At 41.9% G+C, this 15,346-nt stretch overlaps 2 protein-coding genes across 2 annotated transcripts; both read right to left on the reverse strand.

Annotated features, from left to right (window-relative positions):
- Positions 1-3,686: 3,686 nt before the first annotated feature.
- fbxo5 (F-box protein 5) lies at positions 3,687-7,139 on the reverse strand. Its single transcript, XM_064930845.1, has 5 exons — positions 7,015-7,139; positions 5,607-6,285; positions 4,951-5,041; positions 4,501-4,698; positions 3,687-4,314 (listed from the first exon to the last, which is right to left on the reverse strand). The coding sequence occupies exons 2-5, from the start codon at positions 6,248-6,250 to the stop codon at positions 4,057-4,059; spliced, it is 1,191 nt and encodes a 396-aa protein (XP_064786917.1). The 5' UTR covers positions 6,251-6,285; positions 7,015-7,139; the 3' UTR covers positions 3,687-4,056.
- A 579-nt stretch (positions 7,140-7,718) lies between these two features.
- Positions 7,719-14,528, reverse strand: mtrf1l (mitochondrial translational release factor 1-like). The gene is made up of 7 exons (XM_064932695.1): positions 13,777-14,528; positions 12,123-12,202; positions 11,775-11,958; positions 10,459-10,622; positions 10,215-10,332; positions 9,959-10,095; positions 7,719-7,968 (listed from the first exon to the last, which is right to left on the reverse strand). Exons 1-7 carry the CDS (start codon positions 14,219-14,221, stop codon positions 7,759-7,761), a joined length of 1,338 nt encoding a protein of 445 aa, XP_064788767.1. The 5' UTR covers positions 14,222-14,528; the 3' UTR covers positions 7,719-7,758.
- Positions 14,529-15,346: the final 818 nt, after the last annotated feature.

Below are 15,346 nucleotides of genomic sequence, written 5' to 3' on the forward strand. Positions count from 1 at the left end.
GAAGAAGAGTGATGGAGTGCTGCATCAGATGACCTGGCCTCCACAAGCACCCAACCTCAACCCAATTGAGATGGTTTGGTATGAGTTGGACCGCAGAGTGAAGGAAAAGCTCATATGTGGAAACTCCTTCAAGACTGTTCGAAAATAATTCCAGGTGAAGATGGTTGAGAGAATGCCAAGCGTGTACAAAGCTGTAATCAAGGCAAATGGTGGCAACTTTGAAGAATCAAAAATATATTTTGATTTGTTTAACACTTTGTTGGTTACTACATGACTCCATATGTGTTATTTAATAGTTTTGATGTCTTCACTATTATTCTACAATGTAGAAAATAGTAAAAATAAAGAAAAACCCTTGAATGAGTATGTGTGTCCAAACTTTTGACTGGTACTGTTTATGAATTATATTTTTCTCCTTTATACTATTAGTGGAAGAAAGGGGGAGGAAAAGTGTTACACTTACACTGAACAAAAATATAAACGCAACATTCAACAATTTAAAATATTTGACTGAGGTACAATTCATATACGGAAATCAGTCCATTTAAATACATTAATTAGGCCCTAATCTACGGATTTCACATGACTAGGAATACAGATATGCATCTGTTAGTCACAGATACCTTAAAAAAAGTAAGGGTGTGGATCAGAAAACAGTCAGTATCTGGTGTGACCACCATTTGCCTCATGTAGCGCAACATCTCCTTCGCATAGAGTTGATCAGGTTGTTGATTGTGGCCTGTGGAATGTTGTTCCACTCCTCTTCAATGGCTGTGTGAAGTTGCTGGACATTGGTGGGAACTGGAACGCGCTGTTGTACACGTCGATCCAGAGCATCCCAAACATGCTCGATGGGTGACATGTCTGGTGAGTATGCAGGCCATGGAAGAACTGGGACATTTTCAGCTTCTTGGAATTGTGTTCAGATCCTTGCGACATGGGGCTGTGCATAATCATGCTAAAACATGAGGTGAATGGCACGACAATGAGCCTCAGAATCTAGTCACGGTATCTCTGTGCATTAAAGTTTCCCTTGATAAAATGAAATTGTGTTCATTTAGTTTATACCTGCCCATACCATAACCCCAACGCCACCATGGGGCACTCTGATCACAAGGTTGACATCAGCAAACCTTCCTCCCACACAACGCCATACACGCTGCCATCTGTCCTGTACAGTTGAAACCAGGATTCATCTGCGAAGAGCACACTTCTCCAGCATACCAGTGGCCATCAAAGGTGAGCATTTGCCTACTGAACTGGAGATGAGCTTCCCTGAGACAGTTTCTGACAGTTTGTTCAGAAATTCTTCGGAAGTCATGGGTGAACAGGGAGTACAGGAGGGGGCTGAGGACGCATCCTTGTGGGGCCCCTCTGTTGAGGATCAGCGAAGTAGAGTTGTTTGCTAACTTCACCACCTGGGGGGTGGCCCGTCAGGAAGTACAAGACCAAATTGCACAGTGCGGGGTTCAGACCCAGGGTCCCGACCTTAATGATGAGCTATGTTGTTGAAGGATGAGCTAGTCAATTAACAGCATTCTTACATAGGTATTGTTCTTGTGTGCAGAGCGATGGCAATTGCATCGTCTGTGGATCTATTGGGGCGGTATGCAAATTGAAGTGGGTTTAGGGTGTCAGGTAAGGTAGAGGTGATATGATCCTTAGGTAGCATCTTAAAGCACTTCATGACAACAGAGATGAGGGCTACAGGGTGATAGTCATTGAGTTCAATTACATTCGCTTTCTTGGGTACAAGGACAATGGTGGACATATTGAAGCAAGTGGGGACCTCCGACTGGGATAAGGAGAGATTTAATATGTCTGTTAACACTCCAGCCAGCTGGTCGGCGCATGCTCTGAGGACACAGCTTGGTATGCCGTCTGGGCTGGCAGCCTTGCAAGGGTTAACACACAAATGTTTTACGGCGGCCATGGAGAACGAGAACCTAGTCCTTGGGAGCGTGCCTCTTCGGTGGCACTGTATTATCCTCAAAGCGGGCGAAGGTGTTTAGCTTGTCCAGGAGCAAGACGTTGGTGTCCGAGACATGGCTGGTTTTCCCTTTATAATCCGTGATTGTCTGTAGACCCTGCCACATACGTCTCGTGTCTTTTCCGTTGAACTACAACTTCAGTCTCTCTATTGACGTTTTGCCTGTTTGATAGCTCATTAAAGATGGGACCAACACTTTACATGTTGCGTTTATATTTTTGTTCATTGTAGTTCCATCACCGAGGGTGTTGCCCAGAGCGCAAGGGGAGTCACAAAAATGGCTACTTCTTGTCACCATGGCTGACAGGACACATGCCGGAACGGTCGACTGCACATTGACATTTTGTGTAGCAGGCAGCTAGAGAGCACAGAGGGAGCTGTGGCCAGACACCAATGGACAGGGAGGACGCACGCTGAGTGGAAGGCTAACTGGAAAAAACACTGATGTATTGGGTGTACATCTATTTTGAGTGACAGCAAATTCTTTTAATGCACAGAGCATGATGTTTCACTATTGAAAAATACAATTGTGAAATAAGTTGGCCCGTTGCTTTACCATAGACACCGACCAAGCACCACTTATTTCAGGCACCAGATAAGGCCTATGAAATCAATTTTAGTCAGACGGGAGAAATTGTGTTTGTATTACTCAGAGACTTTATAATTGAACATACATTTCTCAATTATGAAATGCCCCCAATGTGTATAACACAGGAACTTTTCAGATAAGCTTACACATCCAATTTGATTTTATTGGAGAATACCGGTAATTGTTTTTGAGGTGAATCAGCTTTTTCTCAGCATATAAAAATTTGGGCAGAAAATGTATCATGGATCTCATTGTTTGAGTTGTTTTTAGACAGGTATGATTTGGCTCCACTCTGTGCAGCCAACAAATTGCACCTCATTCCAAACCATTAGAATGAGTCTGTTGTTAGTCAGATAAAGCACATTATCAAACCCTTAGTCATTTACTGAGCCAGCTACCCTGAGCAATGTACTGATTATATTTTCATTGACAAATGATTATGACCATGAAGAGAGTGTGAATGACTGGTGTACAGCCTTCAACTACTTAAGGTTAACAATGCATCTTTCCAGGTAATGAGGATTTTAGCACAGCATAGGTATCCCTGTGCAGTATGTGAGAGAAGTACAAGAGGAAAGGGAGAGAGCCATTGTTGAGGTTAACCATTTGCAGCTTGGTAGAAATTCATTTGGAATTACAAAGTAGTGCATTTTTATTAATTCATTGGCATCATTACTCCTTTATAAAGAGGTGAGATGTTGAGGCCGAACTTTGTTAAAGTCACAAGATTTGACTGCCAATTCAATTGGAAAATACATTGAACTATGGCACAAATGGATGAACGGCTTAGTTTCACCAGTTGTCAGCGCTTTTGAAGCAAGTGGTATTGTAACATGCTCCGCTTGCAACCTTTATTTAAGAAGGCAAAGAAGGCAATGACGGCCTACCCCAGCCAACGCTGGGCCAATTGCACGTCACCTTGTGGGACTCCCAATCACAGCCGGTTATGATACAGCCTGGAATCTAACCAGGGTCTGTAGCCTCTAGCACAGGTGCAGTGCCTTAAGCCCAGAGTGACGCATTGGTCTGATTACATTTTGAAAATAAGTTTGTGCATGTACACGTTTCCTGGTGGTATGTAGCTTTGAAAAATACACTTGGAGGAAATTTTTTCTCTCCCAAAGATACATTTTATTTCAACAATATAAATATTTACATCTCACATATAAAATATATATTTACAGACAGATATTCCATTAAGAAATATTAAATTAATGTACAATTCAGGTAAAATGTTATTTTTTGGCTTCCAGTAAGATTGTCGCTTTCTGACGACTAATGCCGGACAACTGACATCACGGGATTGTCACAGAATACAGTGTGTCCTAACAGAGTATTCCAATAGCCCGAGATCCTTTTGGCCTGAGAGGGGGCAGTGTATTAAAAGGTCCATGACTAAAACTAATAAATAAGATTTGAAATTTTGTTGGTTTTAAAAAGGTTAATGATTGAGTCTTCATCCAGGGCTGCATTGATCTCACAGGCGTCTGACGTTCCTCTTGCTGCGAGCGCTGCCGATGAGGATAGGGTTAGCCCTGGAGCTGCTAGGCCCCCGGGCCAGCCCTGTCTGGCAGGCTGAGGAGCCATGAAAAGGGCCCTGGCACAGGGTGCAGAAGTCAAATCCACAGCTGAGGCGGGTACAGGTGGCCCTCATGGCGGCTGCATTGTGCTTGGCAGGAGAGCCGCAGCGTTTACAGGGTTTCAACGACTCGTGCTGCTTCAGCAAACTGGCAGCCTAGAGAACAAAACCAAAGAAGTTAAAGGCTACAGAGCATATCTCACTCATTCTATTTGTAACATGAACATGTCAATGACTTTCTTGGAACTGATTGAAGGGTGACACCCACTCAATAAGTACACACACTGAGCACCATCATGTCCTCTGAACCGTTACAAGCAAAGTGGATAGCACAACCCTCACCTCTTGGTATTCTCTGAAGCGAGATTGCTGGGAGCAGTACAGCGTCTGTGTACCTTCTCTCTGGGAGCGTGTCCTATAGGTAGACTTCTGGATAGGGGTTGAAGCTACTCTCTGCATACAGGACATCACAACCCGGGACAGCGCCGCATCTCGCGTCAAAGAGCCCACATTCTCCAGTCGTGCAGAAGTTCTTGGGTCCTACAACAAAAATGGACCTTGTCATTTATCAAACAATATTTATACAGTGGATTACCCTATGGTTAGGTCATTATCATTGTTAAGTACTGGAAGGGGCCCCTGTAAATGAATCCAGATAAACAACATATCAGCATAAGGGATTAGCAAAGTTGGGAGCCGCTGCAAGCTAAAAAACAAACCATCAATATGGTTCAGAACTATTGCCACCCGATAAAGGGTATACAATGACTACAGTTAAATGTAAGCGCTTACCCTGAGTCGCTCTTTAGCCTGGTCGCATCTACAGAGTGCAGACTTGTCTTGGCAGATTACTTTTCTCCAGGTCTTGCTCACTTTTCTACAGCTGTGAAGAAAACAAAACCACCCCGAATGAACAGCGGTGTAAAGTACTTAAGAACAAATTCTTATTTTCAATGACGGCCTAGGAACAGTGTAACTGCCTCGTTCAGGGGGAGAACGACAGATTTTTTCCTTGTTAGCTCGGGGATTCGATCTTGCAACCTTTCGATTACTAGTACAACACTAATCACTAGGCTACCTGCTGTCCCACATCCCTGGTCATCCCTACTGCCCCTGATCTGGCGAACTGACTGAACACATGCTTCGTTTGTAAATCACGTCTGTGTTTTGGATTGAGCACTTGGCTGTCCGTAACTTTAATAAGAAAATGGAGCAGTCTGGTTTGCCTAACATAAGGAATTTGAAATGATTTACACGCTTACTTTTGATACTTAAGAATATTTAAAACAAAATACTTTGACCTTGAGCAATTTTCTATTAAGGCAACTGTATTACTTAAGTATGACAATTGAGTACTTTTCAAACCACTCAATGAATACACAAGAGTATAAAGGCATTTCCAAGTTGAAAAACCTCTGTCATAGGACCAGTAAAGATCACATGTTTACCTTATTAAGTCTACATCTCCTAGCAGAAGCAGGATCCTTGTGAGGATGTGCTTCATGTCCCTCTCTAGCAGTGCTTTTAAAACGTCCATACATTCAAGGCCCACGTGCCCACCAATAACCCTTTCAAGGCCAGAGTCCTCTGCTAGCCTGCTAATGACAGACCAGTCATAGCTTTGGGTCCTCTTGAAACTGTTGGCGAGTTCTTGGCATACAGCGTGTTGAAACTTCAGTATGGGGAGTTGAGAGGCAGTATGCTTAGCCTTGTTGTGATAATCAGAAACTGGAGTATTTGGGGAGAATATATGCTGTCCTGGAGACTTCTCTAGTTCCTTTATGTTGTCAAAATCCTCTATCTGGCTGTTCTGTAAAGACAGGAAACCGCTGTCCTCGAATGCTTCACAGCCTAGGTTCACCCCGTCAAGGTCCACATTATGTTGGTTATTCTCCTTATTGTGAACACCTTTCACATCATCCTTGAGGCAAAAGTTTGCAGCTGTGGTGACACATGGTGAGAGCTGTGATTTGGCTACTACTTGGACGCATTCCTTTAGTGGTGAGGTTCTCAGGCCAGACTCCTTGTATGTGACATGTTTCTCCATGTCGCATGGAAATCGGGGTTCCTCGTAGTTGGACGGATATTTCATTTTTTTAAATGACTGATTGTGTTCAAATTGTAACCCTGAGGTAGAGAAGATAAAAAGTTGCATTAGCCAGTTTCATCTCAATCAAACCGCGCCAAACTGGATAGCTAGTCAGAACTACAACACGTTGTGCATCAAACCACAGTGGATTGCCCACTTATAGAGTTTGTTATATTCTCTAAAATGTAACATTAGCTAGATATTGTTTTGGTTGATCAAAAAGTATAAAGACAACGTAGAACTGCAATCTCTCCAAAGTGCGCACTCCTAGTTCCCCCCAATTTAGCTTGTAACATAGCTAGCTAACTGGCTAGACAATTGAGTAAAATACTGTAGTTAACTACTAAAAGAACATCGTTAACGCTAGTCGTTTGCAGCATCAGATCTTTCCAGTAACGTTAACCTTCGTTATATTAAAGATAATGTTGACTGTGGTTATTATAATCATAGGATAACCAAGGCTAGCTAACCTCTAATTTTACGCGCGTACGTTTAGCGCTTAAAAACGAAACTGTAATATTGATATTAACGTCATTGCAAAATGTATAGTTACAAAGCAGTTTAACTAACTACCGAACGTTAAATGAATATTAAACTTCATAGCTAGTTAGCTAAGCCAGATAGTTATGGCTAGTCAAATTGGTTATAATTTACTAACGTTGCAAACTAACCAGCCTGCATCAAATGAAATGCGACATATCATAGCTGAACACAAGTTAGCTAGCTATAATAGCAAACTTGAGGTAACGTAACAAAATGTTTCATACCTGTAACTTAGATGACTTCTTGATTTCCACCTATTTTTGCTGTTAAACTTTTGCTAACGACATTAGCTCGCTAAGCAGGGTTTCACAAACTTGAGGACAATATGAAAATGCGCCTGTTTCCTAGCTACACATTTGAAACCCGTGTCCAAAAGGCGCACACCAATGAGGACCAAGCAGGGCAGTTACCTTTAAACCGGGAAACCAATGGGAGTAGAGGAAAGCGCACGCTGACGTTATACGTCAGAGCGCAATAGACCGCTGCATTTTCCCCCCAGTATTTCAAACAAATACCATTTTTTATTTTCCGTTTAAAAACCTTTAATGGAAAATACAGTAGAAAATATGTCGAGGTGTACGTGATTCGTTTAAATATTCGTGCAATTATTTTTTTTCTTATTCTTTTAAAAATGTGTTTGAAATATGGGAAAAGAAAAGGGCAGTCAACACATCATGAATGAAGTAATAGGCAGTCACTGACAAATACCTGTCATGTCATACACAAATATAATTCATTGGGCAATACTTTGTCTCTGCTGGGGGGAGGGGTACTGATGTATTTTGAAGTTTTACTGCTAAAAGAGAAAAAAAGCAGTTTGAGAACTGGCAGTTCACACCCATGGGCGGAGTGTGTAAAGTGGGCTCTTAAACTAAAACCAGGAAGGCAAACAAGCAACAAACACACAGATCTTGCAAAAGACAACATGCATAGCTTCATAGATTTAATGTAAACTACCACATAGACTATTATTGATCAGAGTTATTTTCTCCAAGGATGTCCATGAGAATCTCCTGGTTAGAGAACTCCTCTAGTGCCAAATTCATTTCCTCTAGAAGCTCTTCGCCCACAAGAAACTCCCTGACATCATGCACTGTTTTCCAAATCCGATGATCTGTGATTCGGTCCTGGGGAAAGTTGTAGGTCCTGATTTTCTCAGATCTACCTTTGGTACCAATCTAAAAAAAGGATAGATTAAAAATAGTCAATAAAGAAAATGTGCTATACAGACCAACACTTAGTGTAAAAGCTTTGTAACCAACAGACAGCCAGCAACTATTTGAGTGCCCGCTCCCCTAAGCCCATCTCAGCTTCCACTTTCAAGGCAGTAAATCTTCCAACAGACAACTTTCTCACCTATGTCAGTCATGTCGATTCTATCATTGCAAACCATATTAACTTTTGCCCATTGCTGTCCATTGTCTTTCTACAACACTGTCTTTTTGAAAGTTCAAGTCTGGGTTTTGTAAATTACTTTGTAGTAAACATACAGTGCATTTGGAAAGTATTCATACCCCTTGACTTTTTCCACATTTTGTTACATTACGGCCTTATTCTAAAATGTATTAAATTATTCCCCCCCCCCCCCCCCTCAATCTACACACCAGATAATGACAAAGCAAAAACTGTTTAGAAATGTTTGCTAATTAATAAAAAATAAAAAAAATATCACATTTACATAAGTATTCAGATCCTTTACTCAGTACGTTTATGAAGCACCTTCGGCAGCGATTATAGCCTTGAGTCTTAGGCATGACGCTACAAGCTTGGCAAAGCTGTATTTGGGGAGTTTTTCCCTATTGGTCTTTGCAGATCCTCTCAAGCTGTCAGGTTGGATGGGGATCGTCGCTGCACAGCTATTTTCAGGTCTCTCCAGAGATGTTCGATCGGGTTCATGTCCGTGCTCTGGCTGGGCCACTCAAGGACATTCAGAGACTTGTCCCGAAGAAACTCCTGCATTGTCTTGGCAGTGTGCTTAGGGTTGCTGTCCTGTTGGAAGGTGAACCTTTGCCCCAGTCTGAGGTCCTGAGTGCTCTGGAGCAGGTTTTCATCAAGGATCTCTCTGTACTTCACGCTGTTCATCCTTCCCTCGATCCTGACTAGTCTCCCCGTCCCTGAAAAACATCCGCAGAGCCTGATGCTGACACCACGCTTCACCATAGGGACGGTGCCAGGTTTCCTCCAGATGTGATGCTTGGCATTCAGGCCAAAGAGTTAAATCTTGGTTTCAACAGACCAGAGAATCTTGTTTTTCATTGTCTGAAAGTCTTTAGGTACCTTTTGGCAAACTCCAAGCGGACTGTCATGTGCCTTTTTCTGAGGAGTGGCTTCTGTCTGGCCACTCCACCATAAAGGCCTGATTGGAGGAGTGCTGCAGAGATGGTTGTCTTTCTGGAAGTTTCTTATATCCCCACAGAGGAACTTTGACTGAGCTCCAGAGTTACCATTGGGTTCTTGGTCACCTCCCTGGCCAAGGCCCTTCTCCACCGATTGCTCAGTTTGGCCAGGCAGCCAGCTCAAGGAAGAGTGTTGGTGGTTCCAAACTTCTTCCATTCAAGAATGATAGAAGACACTGTGTTCTTGAGGACCTTCAATGCTGCAGAAATGTTTTGGTACCCTTCCCCAGATCTGTGTCTCGACACAATCCTGTCACAGAGCTCTACGGACAATTCCTTCAACCTCATGGTTTGGTTTTTGCTATGACATCCACTGTCAGCTGTGGGACCTTATAGACAGGTGTGTGCCTTTCCAAATCATGTCCAATCAATTTAATTTACCACAGGTGAACTCCAATCAAGTTGTAGAAACATCTCAAGGATGATCAATGGAAACACTATGCACCTGAGCTCAATTTCAAGTCACATAGCAAAGGGTCTGAATACTTATGTAAATAAGGTATTTCAGTTGTTGTTTTTTTAAACATTTGCAAAAAATAAAACTTTTCACTTTGTCATTATGGGGTATTGTGTGTAGATTGATGAGGAAATGTTTTTATTTAATCCATTTTAGAATAAGGCTTTAACGTAACAAGATGTGGAAAATTTCAAGGGAGCTGAATACCTTCCAAATGCACTGTATGTAAAACTTTGAACTGGATTTTGATATCCATTCCTTATATAACAATTTTGACCAGGAACAATCTTGTATGTGTGCAGTTCAGATTCGTACCTGGACTTTCCGTGCAGTATATCGCTTACTGGTCTCTTCTTCCAGCCTCATACTATAGAGTTTGGCACGTAAAACCTTCATGGCCTTCTCCTTATTTTTCAGCTGGGATCTTTCCTGCTGGCATTCTGATACCACACCTATGACCCCAAAACAGAGATAAAACTCCATTGGTTTCAAATCAAATCAAAATTATATAAGAATAGGAGTTTCATACTCCACTGTCTGATCCTTGCGGAATTGTATTGGCTGAGATTACCTGTCGGTAGATGAACTATTCGCACTGCACTGTCTGTGGTGTTGACATGCTGGCCCCCGGCTCCACTCGCCCTCTTGGTTTCAATCCTCAAGTCCTTTGCATTAATTGTGAAAGTGATCTGAAAAAGAAATAATGAATTGAGCACTTAGCAAAATAAGTCTGTACTTAATCTGTGGTAACAGTGGTAATGTTACCAAAGAAAGAAGGTAAGTACAAGGGCCAAATGCCTCAGGAAAGGTCTCACCTCTGTAGGCTGGGGTAGTACTGCCACGGTCATGGTGCTGGTGTGCATTCGGCCTTGTTTCTCAGTCTTAGGGACTCTCTGCACGCGATGCACACCTGCCTCAAACTTCATCCTCTTGTAGCTCTTAGGACCACTGACACTGGCTGATGCATGACGTAACCCACCTGCAGACAGTTGACATTCACACACACAAAGTTACCATTCATAAAATGTCAGTTGACGTTTGGGTAAACACTAGCAACAGGAATGGTTTGACAACAACAAACCTGTTAACTTCTTCGATATAGGGGGCGCTCTTTTAATTTTTGGATAAAAAAACGTTCCCGTTTTAAACAAGATATTTTGTCACGAAAAGATGCTCGACTATGCATATAATTGACAGCTTTGGAATGAAAACACTCTGACGTTTCCAAAACTGAAAAGATATTGTCTGTGAGTGCCACAGAACTAATGCTACAGGCGAAACCCAGATTAAATTTTATACAGGAAGTGCCCCAGATTTTGAATGCGCTGTGTTCCAATGTCTCCTTATATGGCTGTGAATGCGCCAGGAATGAGCCTACACTTTCTGTCGTTTCCCCAAGGTGTCTGCAGCATTGTGACGTATTTGTAGGCATATCATTGGAAGATTGACCATAAGAGACTACATTTACCAGGTGTCCGCTTGGTGTCCTCCATCGAAATTATTGCGCAATCTCCAGCTGCGTGCATTTTTCCATTTGGTTCAGAGGAGAAAGGCAACTCCCACAAATGATTTATCATCGAATAGATATGTGAAAAACACCTTGAGGATTGATTCTAAACAACGTTTGCCTTGTTTCTGTCGATATTATGGAGTTAATTTGGAAAAAAGTTTGGCGTTGTAATGACTGAATTTTTGTTTTTTTTCTTAGCCAAACGTGATGAACAAAACGGAGCGATTTCTCCTACACAAATAATTTTTTGGGAAAAACTGAACATTTGCTATCTAACTGAGAGTCTCCTCATTGAAAACATCCAAAGTTCTTCAAAGGTAAATGATTTTATTTGAATGCTTTTCTTGTTTTTGTGAAAATGTTGCCTGCTGAATGCTAGTCTTAATGCTATGCTAGCTATCAATACTCTTACACAAATGGTTGAAAAGCATATTTTGAAAATCTGAGATGACAGTGTTGTTAACAAAAGGCTAAGCTTATGAGCCAATATATTTATTTCATTTAATTTGCGATTTTCATGAATAGTTAACGTTGCGTTATGCTAATGAGCTTGAGGCTATGATTACGCTCCCGGATACGAGATTGCTCGACACAAGAAGTTAATGAATGAATGTGACTGACCTATTTCACTTTTCATGTACTCCAGGATGTCAAACCCCCAGCCCTGGTGTGCTGCAAAGCTCTGGTACATGTCAAAGACCTCTGCAGTGAAGAGCATGGCCTCCTGACCTCCGATCCCTGCAGTGACCTCCAGGACCAGGTCACTCATGTCTGACTCCTCCTCAGGGATCAACAGGGACAGGATCTGAAGGAATGTAGAAGAATCAGACATGACAGTTTAGTAATTTTCTCAAACTATGTTTTCCATACTGATTGGAGTGATTCGATTTCCTTTCGTCATCCTAAACGTGCTTTAATCAGTGTCATCTTATTCCGACTGTAGGGGGAACGTAAAATGCAGGTGTGTACCTTTTGTCTAACATCTTGAATCGCTTTCTGACAAGCCTCCCTCTCAAGGACTGCCAGGTCACGCATGTCTGGGTCGTCATCTTAGAAAGGAAAAACAATGTTTCTTATTTCACTGAATTTATTATCAGTGAAAGATCCATTTATACCGAACAGAAATATAAATGCAAGTGTTGGTCCCATGTTTCAATACGCACAAAAAGCTTATTTCTCTCACATTTTTTTGCACAAATTTGTTAACATGTCTATTAGTTAGTTAACATTCTTTGCCAAGATAATCCATCTACCTGACAGGTGTGGCATATCAAGAAGCTGATTAAACAGCATGATCATTACACAGGTGCTGGGGACAATAAAAGGCCACTAAAATTTGCAGTTTTGTCACACAACACAATGCCACAGATGTCACAGGTTTTGAGGGAGCGTGCAATTGGTATACTGACAGGAGGAATGTCCAATAGAACTGTTTACAGAGAATTTCATTTTCACTTTTCTACCATAAGCCACCACCGTCATTTTCAAGAATTTGGCAGCCGGCTTCACCACGGCAGACCAGGGCCTCCACATCAGGCTTCTTCACCTTCGGGATCGTCTGAGAACAGCCACACAGACAGCTGATGACACAAACTGTCAGAAAAAGTCTCAGGGAAGCTCATCTGAGTGCTCATCGTCCTCACTTGGGTCTCGACCTGACTGCAGTTCGGTGTCGTAACCGAATTCAGTGGGCAAATGCTCACCTTCGATGGCCACTGACACACTGGAGAAGTGCTCTTCACGGATGACTTCGGTTTCAACTGTCCCGGGCAGATGGCAGACAGTTTGTATGGTGTCGTGTTGGCGAGCGGTTTGTTGATGTCAACATTGTGAAGACTGCCCCATAGTGGCTTTGGAATGGGCAGGCATACGCTACGGACAACGAAGACCACATTTTATTGAGGGCAATTTGAATGTACAGAGATACCATGACAAGATCCTGAGGCCCATTATCGAGCCATTCATCCGCCGCCATCACCTCATGTTTCAGCATGATATTGCACAGCCCCATGTCACAAGGATCTGTACACAATTCCTGGAAGCTGAAAATGTCCCAGTTCATCCATGGCCTGCATACTAAAGAGACATGTCACCCATCAAGCATGTTTGGGATACTCTGAATCGACGTGTATGGCAGCATGTTCAAATTCCCGCCAATATCCAGCGACTTTGCACAGCCATTGAAGAGGAGTGGGATGACATTTCACAGGCCACAATCAACAGTCAGATCAACTCTATTCAAAGGTGTCGTCACGCTGCATGAGGCAAATGGTGGTCACACCAGATACTGACTGGTTTTCTGATCCATGCCCTGACCTTTAAAAAAAAAGGTATCTGTGACCAACAGATGCATATCTGTATTCCCAGTCATGTGAAATCCATAGATTTGGGCCAATTAAATGTATTTCAATTGACTGATTTCAAATATGAACTGTAAATCTTAGAAATTGTTGCATTTATATTTTTGTTCAGCGGTAGATACAAGATGCATACATTATACACAGTCACCTGATGTAGGAACAGGTACCGTTTGTTACAATGTCAAACTCACAAGCTGCTGATACCTATTGGCTATGAGATGCCCTTCTGTTGATAGAACATCACACATTAGGTTTGGCCTCACCTTTCAGTAATGTTTCAGTTTCAGCAAATTCCTGCTGTTTTGTCTGAAGCTCTCTGGTGTACTGGATTAGTGGGGCTAGTACAGAAACTCTTGTTCTCTTCACTCTCAATTCCTCTTCACCGTCCTGCTGTCCCTCTGTCATGTTGACAACTGTCAGACTATCTCTGTACTCTGTCTCCATCTTCTTGATGTAATCCTGTAGTGATCTTCTGGCAAAGATCTCGTCCACTGACAGTAACTTTGTAATCATCAATGGCCGAGTTGCATGCATAGCTCTACTATTTGGGCAAAGCTTTTGGGACGAATTTTGACATCTACCGCATAGAACCGCTCCGTAATCTCTTTGTCTTTGGGACATGACAGTAGACCCCCTCTGGTAAGAGGACATCCAGGACCGACCACACACGTTCCCTACGTGCATTTTGACAGCTTGAGTAAAAGCCATACTAAACTATGGTTCGCATAAAAGGCTCAATACAACAGTGGAACAATATTACTCTTTATAATTTGTTGATTTGTTTTGCATATTATCTAGTTAGCTAGCTGTTTTGTTTTGCACTACACAACGACAGCTAATTGAAGTGATATGACGTTCTGAAGGGTTTTGGATAGTGTGTACAGTTGTATCGACCATAACGACTATTTTCCATAAATCATTTTTTTCTGGATGTTCATTTATCGTAGCTTGCTAACCATCACCAAAGCCAGAGAAGTGCAGCTCAAGGGCGCTGACATGTTGGGTTTTGCACATAGGTAGTTGCGCACTATTTCGATTCTCATATACCGTAAGTATGGAAATAAACACGTAAATTACCGTAAGTAAACAAATACATGTAGCCAAAACATTAAGATTTATTTGTAGTAGTAGCTACAGTATATAATAAACCGGATAGTTTGGCTCCTGGTGCTGATTTGCAAAAAAATATATATTTCTTTACTGCTATAATTACCTTGGTAACCCGTTTATAATAGCAATAAGGCACATTGAGGGTTTGTGGTATATGGCCAATATACAACCGCTAAGGATTGTATCCAGGCACTCCGCGTTGAGTCTGCTTTGAGTCGTACATAAGAACAGGCCTTAGCCTTGGTATACTGGCCATATACCACAACCTCTCGTGCCTTATTCCCTAAGTATCGCAAAATAACAATGTTGTATAAAACTTCACCAAAGCATTCAAATGTCAAAACATGAATGTGTCACTGCACGGGACTGTCTTAATGACCACTTTGACTGTTGTGTTTACTGTTTATGGAAACAACCCAGGGAACAACCATCCCATGTTCCACCAGCAGATGGGAGGCAACATCCATCCAAATTTGCAGTTCACTGAATAGTCAATTTACAGATTGTGTAATGTGTAACTAACTACCAATGATATATATGTAACTACCCACTATATATGTCACTAAAAACTGGTTGAATCAATGTCGTTTCCACGTAATTTCAACCCCCCAAATATATGTGATGAGGTTGAATCAACATGGAAAACTGATTATATATATATATTATATATTTTTACCCAACTTTTAACCTAAATCAAAACTAGACGTTGAACAGTGGGTAGAC

The sequence above is a fragment of the Oncorhynchus masou genome, chromosome 23, assembly GCF_036934945.1.
Source record: "Oncorhynchus masou masou isolate Uvic2021 chromosome 23, UVic_Omas_1.1, whole genome shotgun sequence".
Classification (NCBI taxonomy): domain Eukaryota; kingdom Metazoa; phylum Chordata; class Actinopteri; order Salmoniformes; family Salmonidae; genus Oncorhynchus; species Oncorhynchus masou.

Coding starts and splice junctions, on each gene's coding strand:
- fbxo5 (XM_064930845.1), bottom strand. CDS start 6,250: ATGAAATATCCGTCCAACTACGAGGAACCCCGATTTCCATGCGACATG. Junction 5,042..5,606: donor GGAGATGTAGACTTAATAAG/GTAAACATGTGA, acceptor TTTTCTTCACAG/CTGTAGAAAAGTGAGCAAGA. Junction 4,699..4,950: donor AGGCTAAAGAGCGACTCAGG/GTAAGCGCTTAC, acceptor TTTTTGTTGTAG/GACCCAAGAACTTCTGCACG.
- mtrf1l (XM_064932695.1), bottom strand. CDS start 14,221: ATGGCTTTTACTCAAGCTGTCAAAATGCACGTAGGGAACGTGTGTGGT. Junction 11,959..12,122: donor TTCAAGATGTTAGACAAAAG/GTACACACCTGC, acceptor ACATTCCTTCAG/ATCCTGTCCCTGTTGATCCC. Junction 10,333..10,458: donor TACTACCCCAGCCTACAGAG/GTGAGACCTTTC, acceptor TTTCTTTTTCAG/ATCACTTTCACAATTAATGC.